At 36.5% G+C, this 11,657-nt stretch overlaps 1 protein-coding gene across 4 annotated transcripts in view; it reads left to right on the forward strand.

Moving 5' to 3' along the window:
* The window catches only part of impact (impact RWD domain protein), a 76,980-nt gene extending 65,569 nt beyond the window's left edge, over positions 1 to 11,411 (forward strand). For all 4 annotated transcript variants that reach the window (XM_059022084.1, XM_059022087.1, XM_059022085.1 and 1 more), the window contains 2 exons: positions 2,470 to 2,604; positions 11,131 to 11,411. In XM_059022084.1, coding sequence (XP_058878067.1) covers positions 2,470 to 2,604; positions 11,131 to 11,190 — 195 coding nt within the window. In that variant the 3' untranslated portion in view covers positions 11,191 to 11,411. The remainder of the gene's footprint in view (positions 1 to 2,469; positions 2,605 to 11,130) is intronic.
* The last annotated feature ends 246 nt before the right edge of the window (positions 11,412 to 11,657 follow it).

Consider the following 11,657-nt stretch of genomic DNA (forward strand, 5'->3'; position numbering starts at 1 on the left):
TTGTGTGATTTTTATGTTTCATGCTTAATTTACTGTATTGTGATGCATATCGACATTGCCGATACCCAGCCCTACTCAAAACCCTGGTTTTGGAACTAGTGTTAAGGGTGGCTTCTCAGTCAACCCTTACAACACAGCCATAGAAGTGAGTTTCTACCTCAGATTTTTCACCCTAGCTACTGGTTACAGGGGTTCTGTATGGTAAAGCACAGGGCAGCCTCTTGGCATAGCCTTGTAGCATTCCAGTCGTTCTGCAGTCTTGCCCTTGCGACAGCTTTGGTACACTCACCCATGCAGTAATGGTTAAATTTCATACTTAAAAGGGAATGTTAGGTTTTCAAAGCTCTTTTCAAAATGTCCACTCTAGTGCACTGGGATTTGAGATCTGTCCTCTAAATCACTGCAGTAAGAGCATTTAAAAAAATAAAATAAACACAACAGCAAGTGCTCTGGATTTTCTGTTCCGTACCACATCATGGATCGTTATTGCTGTGTTACCTGTTCAACAATGTGAGCAATAATCCTTACTCTATCAGTGCACTAGAGCGGATGTTTTGAAAAGAGCTTTGAAGCCGACTTTAAAGTTATAACTGTAAAATGTTGTCAGGATGTTAACAATGAAAAGAAAAATTACAGGTACGTCATTTAAACGTAGCGACGTGTAACGTTATATTTTTCGGGAACCCCGCTATTTACTCTTTAAGTCTCCACTTATCCTAAAACTGTCTCCCCAGCAGACTTTACAATTGACAGCACAAAAATGTGCTTTTATCAAATAGAATCTTTGTTAATAGATTAAACATGTTAAAAAATATATATATATATTCATTTTAACAAACATGACTAAAACATCTGTTTTTGTTCCGGTGTGATCGTGATCATTTTTATACAAAACACATTTAAATCATATTTAAATCATATGAAATGTAAATCACATTGGAGAAGAAATGTGACTAATTAATTAACCTGTAATTTCTATGCTCTGATTTATCTAATTAAAGGAAACATATTCCCCTACATGGTTTTTATTTGGTGGAGCTGAGTGGCTACATGCTTGATCATGAAGGTTTTCAATTATAAATGTTAAAAGAGCTACTGGTTGTTTTTTTTCTTTTATCTTTAGACAAAAGGACTATGTTATTATTATGCAGTCCATCCACTCTATTTCGCTGTTTTTGATGTTAAGCATAATAATGTACTGTAGTTGATTTTCATGTGACGTCAGCAGTGATAGGGCTTAGATAGAGCATGCATGATGTATTAAAAACATGTTGTGGAATTGAAAGTGATTTAGTATAAAAAGTTTGAATGTATGCACTAACTAAGCATTTCCCAGTTTCCTCTGGTACACCCACACTCTGCTTCTCAAGTAATTAACCTCTTAATCGTGAATGTATTCTGAAAGCAGTAAGTGCTATGCGGCTTTCATCCTGCGTCTTACTCGTTCAGCGCAGGTAGAGGAGGAACTGACGCACACACACACACAGTCTCACACACTTGCGGCTTCAGGCTCAGCTATAGATTGTAGCCTCAGTGCAGTTATGACCAAAGAGCCAGCTGCTCCCAGTACTGACACAGTTTCAGTACATAGAGTAGTAGGGCCGGTGCTTGTGTATCTACTACACGGCAAGTGCTGTTATCAAGCAACACGGCAAGCAGTCTAACATAGAGGAAGCTTTGAGAGAGGCGCAAGCTCCCCATCACCGAAATTACAGTGTTTGTGGTAGAAGCTGTTCACCAGCGCCTGATAGAGATCTCAAGGAAGCATGATAGGAAGAGGAGGAGGAGAAGGTGTTCTTCATCCTCCCTCCCCCTTCCTTTCCCTCCCCCTCAAGAGGGACGAGGAAGCATGAACGAAGCTCCCACAAGGAAAGCAGGGAGATTAGAGACCATGGTCATAAGAAAATATTGCACTGGGTCCACGAGCAAGGTGGCTCGATAAGAGCAGATACCAGGGATCTCAAACATCGCCGCTGACAGTCTCTCGAGAGGACGACTGTCGAATGTGAACTGGCAACTGAACCCCCAGGTGGCGCAGATGGAATGGTTCTGAGTAGGCCCAGAAGAGCCTTGGTTTAATAATCCCATGAAAGAGCGTAGAAACAAGGGTTTTCCTAATGGTGATGAATGAAAGGTTCCCTTCAGAGAACCTAGGTTACATGAGTAACCACCTTTATGAGTCTTAACCCTTTGTACGTACGAATGTCACACTCTACAATTTCATATCTATCTGGAAAACTGCATATCCAATTGGTCATGTGTGATATTCAAAAAATAAGTCTTAACCCTTTGTCTGTACCAAGGAGGCTATACAAATATGGTTTGGTAGACTGTGGCTGGGCAGTGTATATTTAAATAAGTGCGGCCAGCAGTAGGTGTACTAAATGCATGCATGCTCGGTAAATGTAAATCTAAGTTAACTTAATGAAAAGACATAAATACTCCATACATTTTCTCTCCCCTCAACAGATTTTGGATGTGCGCAATGTATTGGTGGTGGTGTCAAGGTGGTATGGAGGCATTCTGCTTGGGCCTGACCGTTTCAAGCACATCAACAATTGTGCCAGGAACATACTTGTAGAAGAAAACTACATAGAGTCAACGGTAAGTGTGTTGGGATAACAACAGTGTATGAATGTCAAGGTTAAATAATGAAGAAGTAACATTGTTGTTTTTTTTGTGTGAAAGGGCTATGTACACACACCATATATATGTAAACAAATCTAAATCTAAAACAAAATGGCCAAAATGGTTTAATAGATCAATTCAGTGAAAAAAGGCACTATACAGAGTGTTTAAAAGGGATCAAAAACAAAGTACACAGAAAGAGTACTTGGAACTACAAACACAAGTCAAAAAGGAAGTTAGAAAGGCCAAGAGAGAGATAGAAATCAATATTGCTAAGGGGGCTAAAACCAATTCCAAAATGTTTTTCCAATATTATAACAGCAAGAAAACATTCAAAGAGGAGGTTAAATGTCTAAGAGACATAAATGGCAAAATCATAGATGAAGAAAAAAAATAGCAAATGTATTAAATGATTACTTTTCACAGGTTTTTACAAAGGAGGACACGGACAACATGACCCACATGTCGACCTGCTCCTATCCAATTTTAAATAACTTTAGCATAACAGAGGCAGAAGTGTTAAAGGGACTAGGAGCTCCTAAAATAAACAAATCCCTGGGCCGGATGAGATCTTCCCAATAGTACTCAAAGAAATGAAAGAAGTTATTTATAAACCGCTAACCAAGATCAAGTCTCTTGACACAGGGGTTGTACCGACAGACTGGAGACTTGCAAACATAATACCGATTCACAAAAAGGGAGACAAAACCGAACCAGGTAACTACAGATCAATAAGCCTGACTTCTATTATATGTAAACTTATGGAAACTATAATAAGATCCAAAATGGAAAATTACCTATATGGTATCAATATCCTGGGAGACAGTCAGCATGGTTTTAGGAAAGGGAGACAATGTCTAACTAACCTGCTTGATTTTATTGAGGATGCAACATCGACAATGGATAATTGATAAAACGGATAATAAGACCAGAATTACAAAGAAGAATTTGGAGGTTTTTGTTTTTGTAGTTTTGTTATGTTTTTAAGTTATACGAATTATAGGGTGACATTGTTGTGTAAGAATCCCGCCTTTCTGAGGGTGTGCGTTTTATTTAAAATACAAATCAAAATAATATTGTTTACTGATAGGGTTGCCACCTGGCCTCACAATCCCGGGACACTGAGACAGAACAGGATTTTAAAAAGACTACTTAACTGAGAGAAAATAATGTGTTAATTAGCTCCGATACCTTCGATCAAATGAATGATGGTGCTTAATTACCATGCACGGCAAACAATTGTATAATTATAATAATAATGAATACAATATATTATTTTTCATGTATTTCATTATCATTAATTATAATCATAATATTTTATTTATTTGCAGACACTAATACGTAAAAGTTGCTTACTTTCTGTTTGTTAATAATAAATCGCTAAAACGTACAATTACTCTCCCAATCAGTAACATTGCTCAGCTGTTCGGAGGCAGTATGTTGAACTGATTAGAATGACTTGTTTGTTGCGCACAGTAATTCGGTAATAGGATTCATTTTAGCAACGGTGTAGGGCTAATTAACACGTTAATTTATTTCAATTTATTTCACCCAACGATGTTGGGTGGTAAAATGTTTGCGTGGCCGGTGGATTTTTCCATCCAGTAGCCATGGTGGCTAGTTCATGGAAAAGTAAATTTCAAGTCCTGGTGAAAGGATTATAACGATATTATACCGGCATGGATTGCACAATTTCGTACTGTGTGAATAGATCTTTTAAATAATTTTTTTAACGTCTCTGAGATGGCTCAGTAGCAGCATTTGTGTGTAAAAGGGTATTCAGATGATTACAGTGATATGCAGCATGTAAGTAAGTGCTAAGGTTTTATCGGTATGCTTATTTTGTGCAAGAGTGAGAAAAAAATAACAAACGAAAGAAAGATGATATATTAGTAAGTTCACATAATGGACTTTGATGTAACAAGACCATTGGGGAATACAATTAGATTCCACATGTAATAACATTGTGGCCATCCCCATTGTGTGAAATACTAATACTAATAAATGTACACAGACACAATCTTTGTCTAAATTTACTGCAAACAGCTTCTGATAAATTATTTTTATTGTTGCAAAAGTGAATAGTGTCTTTTCTGACTGAACAAGATTCCCATAAGATAGACCTTATTGACAATGTAAGGTACCAATGTACTGTATAACAGTAAAAGTGTAACAGGTTTTGTTTCTGCTATGGATACAGCTGACCCCTACTGATGGACCTAAATTGGGAGTCCTGGTGAAGGAAGTATGAGGCTAACCTCCCTCTTTCTACTTTAATTCAGTTCTTCAAGGTACCAGAGACAGCAGAGATGTAGTGTCACATAACTGTTAATGTAAAAAAGCATTCACAATGCAGATTATTCACAAAGCAGCATTGGTCTGTGTAACAGGGCGATGGTACAAACGTGGGTCGTCACTGAATAATTATAAATCAGACACAGAGCAGTGGGTGTTGACACGCCACACATTTAATACCAACACAGGCCCGATGCTAGGGTACCAACAGTCAATCAATCAATCAATGTTTATTTTATATAGCATGTACTGTAATTCTTTTGAATGTATACACATGACAGTGCATCACCCCCCTGCAAGCTTTCTTGTCTTTAAACACTAGATACCATCTAATTAATTTCTATGAGCATGTCTCCAGGCAACAAAAACAAACATAAAATGTGCAACATTAATGGCATCTGCTTGGTTACTTCCACAATGCTTCAAGCTTGTTAGTAGAAGAAAATACAAAACTTTGTACTGTTCAAGGTGCTTTTTAAAATTATTTTTAGTATCTTGTTCTATATGTAAAGTCTATATATATATAGAAATACCTTCCCTGCGATGCACTGACCCGTATGTGGCAGAGACAACCCTTATTGTGGAACCAAAGACAACAGGTTAGTGCAGCGCTGGGGGAGAAATTTATAGAAACCTTGTGGAACCAAAACTTTCTGTCAAACATAAGAGCATGGATGAGCAACTCTGGCTCTTCTACACTAGGCTATTGAACTCTTCCCCTTCTATTAAGCATGCTTATTTATGAACCATTAAACAGTAACAGATTTCCTTGTTATCTGAGCCGGATGGCAGTGAACTTATTGACTACAGTTTCAAATTCAGACATGTAAAAAGCATAAATTCGGCAAGATCTCAAAGATTCGTTTTCCAACTGTGCTGAGTTAACATTATAACTATGGCTTCTGATTGTTGGTTTTAACCGATACAAAAAAAATCAGTGGATAGCCAATAAACACCGGAAAACACTGGAAAAACTGTGGAAATGGTTAATCAATTCACGTTGACTTTACCCTTTTCCCATTAAAAAATAAAACCTACTACAAAAAATAATAATAAATACATTTTCCAGTGCTGCTGGGCAATGTCCCGCCTTCCTGACTTGTATCTATCATTGATTAATTCTGAATACTTTAAACCTGCCCCAACTACTGAGTGACAGCACGTTCCTACATTTCTATTGGAGACTTCGCTTGTGAGATTGGAAACGAGATTACAATCAGGAATGGAGGCTTATTAGCGGGATTTAAAGCTGTATTACAGTTAAGATACGGAGGATTTAAAACAGATTTGTGGCAAAATGTAAAAAAATGCCTACACAGAAAAACCCCAGAAGAATATGTGGATATAGGGATTTCGTTGTGGAAGACAGCAAAGGAAAGAAGGTACAACTTAAGTATGCAAGTACTCTCGAGTTACTATACACATTTTGACAGAAAAAAAATGCTCAAGCATTTTGGAAAGTAACCGAAAACACAAATTTCATACAGTATATAAAAAACAAAAGCCTCGAAAAAAACGATTTAAATAAAAATCGAAAATAGCTAAAAATAAGCACTGAAAAATACAATTAATAAAAAATGAAAAACAGAAGCCCTAATTATAACACAACAGGTATACTACGACCCCCTACTTGCCACATCCCATACATTCCCCAGATAAGCAGAGGCACTCTCCTCAGCAAAACATAGCAACCCTATTTCCTAGATAAGAAGAGGCCCCTCTCCAGCAACCCACATTCCTAGCTAATTGCCCCTGTATCTGCTAGAGAGACCATTTCTTATAGCCTATACATTCCTCCAGGTCCCTTAAAGGGCTCCTTTGTCACATGCCTTTATAATTCTCTGTTTCAAACATGACCTACCTACAATTAAAGATGGATAAAGTTGCTATATGGGCCACTAACATGAAAATGTAATTGGACCAGGGTTTTCAAAAGGAGAGCGTAGCCTTTCCTACATAATCAGCTGAGGAGTTTAGAAGCCCAAAAATGCATTTTTCATAATTAACAGCATAGGTCTTTTGTAGCACTTCAAAACTGATTTAAACCTAGCTCAAAATCTTACAGGTAAAACTGCTATAATTATAATTTGCCCTGACTTTTGTTATCCTAAGCTGTCCAGTCTCTTATTCATAAAACTAGTCTGCTTCTTCTCTGTACTTTGAATAGTAATTGTGTTTGAGTGCAATTTAATAATTAAAACATATCCACTCACTTAATTATAGTGGATAGAGTATTCATCAGTAGCACTTTCAGAACAAACTGCAAAAATGATCAGGCCTGATTTTGTATTCTTAATGATTCCCGTTAGTATCCACTTAACATCATATAACAACATATTTTTACAGAATAGCTTTTCGATCGTAGTTTTTCTATTTTACAATCTAAACTGCATTTTCTTTTTGCCCTTTTTTAAATTTAAATTGAATTGCATTTTTTTTAAATGTGTTTTATTGTTCTTTTGCTACAAAATAGCTTTTTTTACAATTAAAACCACATTTACCTCTTTTTAAATTGCTGTCCTCAATAAATTCTGACTGTTTTTAATTGAACGGTTTAATTTTGTGTGTGTGACATATTTTGGGATCTCTGTGCAAGTGTATTTTACTGTGATTTTCTTGGTTTTGTCTTGTACAGTGCTTTGTGATACACTTTGAAAGGCACTATAAATAAAATTTGATTTACTGCAGATCGATGTATTTACAGTTCATACATTACTGATGAGCTGCTGCAAAGGGCCCCAAAACATTTACCACTGTGCTAGGTTTGCATCAGTCTTTTAGGTCTTTCATGTTTGCAACAGCTATGTGGTGATCATGAGTAATATTTACCTTAAGTAAATGAGCGTAGAAAATATCCAAGCCACCGAAAGTGCCAGGCAGTAATCAAGGCCAAAGGTGGACATCACAATATGTACTGAAACATGTACTGGCATATTCAAAACAAAGCTATTTTGCCACAAGGAAACTGTTTTGGAATTTTTTGAACCGTGTTTAGTATGATCTTTCCTGATATTTAAATTTGGTGTCTCCTTGCAATTAATTGATGTTACAGAAATTATGTTATTTTCAACAGCGGTTAAGTTGGCTTTTATAAGATGTGCTAAATCTAAACACGTTGACCTCACTTTATGCTTCCCAACCTTAAAGGTAGACACAGACAAGAATAACGTCAGTCAAGGTAGACACAGACAAGAATAATGTCAGTCAAGGTAGACACAGACAAGAATAACGTCAGTCAAGGTAGACACAGACAAGAATAACGTCAGTCAAGGTAGACACAGACAAGAATAACGTCAGTCAAGGTAGACACAGACAAGAATAACGTCAGTCAAGCTGACTTGTCAAAAATGACGGATTATGGTGCACTTGTGTTCTAATAACGGTGATTTAAGCATTGTAGGCTAGATTATTTAGTTTTTTTTTAATGAGATTGTCATAAAAATACCGTATTAGGCAATGCATACCTTTCTTAAGTACATCCGAATCTTCCAAAAGTCATCCAGTTTAACTCAGAACCAAGAACTGTTGGAGCTTTATTATCCTTGCAGGCGGTGACAGCATTAAAATTAAGGCCGGGGCGATGCCTCATTTTTCACCATCAATGTATCGTTTTCCACAAAAGCTGATGCATCGATTGATCAACATTATGAAAAGGTAAAAAAAGTTTGTTTTTTAAAGAAGCAACTAGAAGCAACTGGTGGTACATGTTTATTTTTATCACGGTCAGGTTTTGTTTGAGTTTTGTAGAGTCCCATCTCTTTAAATGGTCACACAAATTAGTTGTGTTACCGGAGTATCAGACACTTGTCGCATTTACTTTCTTGCCGTCTTCTATTTTAGAAAAGAATTGACAAACGTCGGAAGACATTTTATCGGTCGATATCTGTTAGCTTGCTCCGTTGCTCGCCCTGAAGTCTCCCGCGCAGATGCAATCCCATCAGTAGAAACTCACAGGGTGAGGAGGAGAACTCAATCGCACGCAGACCTGAGGCAAATGGGTAAAACTCTGTGCTGAAATACAATAAATGATGCAGATTCCATAAAAAAACTAAATAAAAAAAAAACTTCCCTTTGCTTAAAACCTTTACACAGAAATGATACACAGGCTTGACTATCGATAGTGTTCAGACGATACGATGCATTGATGGATCGATGCATCGCCTCAGCCTTAGTTATAATAGAGGTTCCAATTTGTGTGTCTTAAACGTTAGCTATATAACTGGAGAACCATTCGTCCAGTTGTGATTAAACTTATGTATGGTCTTTTCTCAAGTTCTTGAAGGTGTCTGAATAAATGTCTCCAGTTGGATCGATTAATCAGTGCTATATTATTATTATTATTATTTATTTCTTAGCAGACGCCCTTATCCAGGGCGACTTACAATCGTAAGCAAAAACATTTCAAGCGTTACAATACAAGTAATACAATAAGAGCAAGAAATACAATAACTTTTGTTCAAGTAAAGTACAAGTTTGACAAACAACAATTCAATAATACAGCAGGTAATAGTGATAGTTACATCAGGATATGATTAAATAGTGATAGTTACATCAGGATGTGATTAAATACAAAGTACTACAGGTTAAAAACTTGGCAGATTACAGTATTCTGAAGTACAGGATTAAATGCAGTAAAATAGGGGCTGATAAGAGCAAAATAAAGCAAAATTACATGAAGGGTGATAGTGTCCCAGGATACAAACAGAGGAGTTCTACAGGTGCTCTTTGAAGAGGTGAGTCTTAAGGAGGCGCCGGAATGTTAATAAGTTCATACCCAAATTTGATTAAACTTTACATGGTCACACAATTGTCTGTTTATGATGACTGATATGAAATCAAAGTAGTTGCTTATAGTTTAGTCATGTAGTAAAACACAGGAAACAAGTTCACAAAAAAGGAAAATAGGATACTATTAACAATTCATAATTTTGTTTATTGAATTATTTTGTGTTTTTCAGTATAGCAAGTGTTGTTATTTTTTTCTGTTAATAATGATGAAGTAATGTGGGTGCTAAACTAAGTTGTGACGGGGGCTGATATTGTGCCATCATAAGAAGAGAAAAAAAAAGTTCTGCACCCTGATTATAACATGTAGCTGGGTTACATCTTTTGTATAGTGTGAATGCACCACTTGTATAATATCCTTTGAAAAACAACATAGTATACCTTATATGCAACACACAGATATCCTGCTAAAATAAGTATCCATTTTGTTGAGTTACAGTGAATCTGCTTTTATTATTGTTCTATTGCAAACCTTAAGGAAGTGTTTCTATAATTTACTCCTGTATACAGTACCTTCAGCTGTTAACACTGTGTTCAACATGGACGTATTGTCTCCTTTATCCTCATGCTACTAGTATTGTTTTTTCATTCTTCTAATGTGCAAATATTGTCCTTTAATATCTTGCAGAATAGTCCATGTTGTCATTTCAAATAAATACATATATATGGTATTTGCTAGAGGCCAGCTACTTGTCACTGGAATCAAAGGTTTCAAAGGGCAATTTGTAAATTAGATGTTAACCAGCAGATGGTACAGCACAATGGAGATTAAAGGCTTGTCTGCATTGTATTTAACGTTTTTGTTCCAGTTATGAAGTTATTAGAATATTTAATATCCCACAACAGCTTCATTATCTACAAACAATACAAACTAATAATAATAACAAAGGAGAAGATAAAAATGCATGCATAATGCTATTTATACGTAAAATAACGTCATACATACTGGCACAACTGGGATGCTACTCATCTTAAGGCTGAAGAACAAGGGTGTTTATGCAGTAGGAAAGCATATAAGCTGTATAAAAATGCCATAATTTTTTAAATCAATAAGCATACACTGCCCCTAACCTAACCACTCACACCCACCCAGCACCTTTTTAGCCAGAACATGACGGTGTATGCCTCTAACGTCTTAAGTAGGGAACAGCACCTTTGCATACCTCCCGGTTCAAATCCCGGCTCAGCCACTGACTCACTGTGCAAGTCACTTAACCTCCTTGTGCTCCGTCTTTCGGGTGAGACGTTGTTGTAAGTGACTCTGTAGCTGATGCATAGTTCACACACCCTAGTCTGTGGATAAAGGCGTCTGCTAAATAAATAAGTAATGATACCAACCTTAAGTGTCAGTGTAATGTAATTAAAGTATAACAAAGTACTGTAGGAGTGCTATCAATCCTTTGACATGTTTGTTTCTTCCAGGATGACCCGGCCAAATCAGGAGGAAAGAACAAAAAGCAAAAAAGCAAGAAAGGAAAATGAAAGAGATCTGGTGCTGTTCTCCGTGGGCACGCTTTTCTTGATTGAAAACTTTGCAGAAGCTGTCATTTGCTGATACTGTCACAGATAGTGTAATTTATACAGGAGACCCTCATGCAAGCTCAACTACTGATTATAATTACAACAGGAACATTCTAACTTCACAAATGTCATTTTAAAGAACTGTTCCCTACAGCTGCAATTAAACATTTATTATATCTGAAGTTTCAGATAATCTTTTCACTTCTCTACCAATACCACCAATTACTTTGCTTGTATCTCCAGAGTAAAATAAACTTGAGTCCGAGAAATATATATTAGGGCTGTCACTTGATTAACATTTTTGATTGGTTAATCTATGGGCATTAGTTGATTAATCAGTAGATTAATCCGTCCACATTATTAATAAAGGTACGATCTCATAGCGGCTGTCCTGCATAGTAATACTTCTAAATAGATTTTTAAATGTA

Source organism: Acipenser ruthenus, chromosome 4 (genome assembly GCF_902713425.1).
Source record: "Acipenser ruthenus chromosome 4, fAciRut3.2 maternal haplotype, whole genome shotgun sequence".
Classification (NCBI taxonomy): domain Eukaryota; kingdom Metazoa; phylum Chordata; class Actinopteri; order Acipenseriformes; family Acipenseridae; genus Acipenser; species Acipenser ruthenus.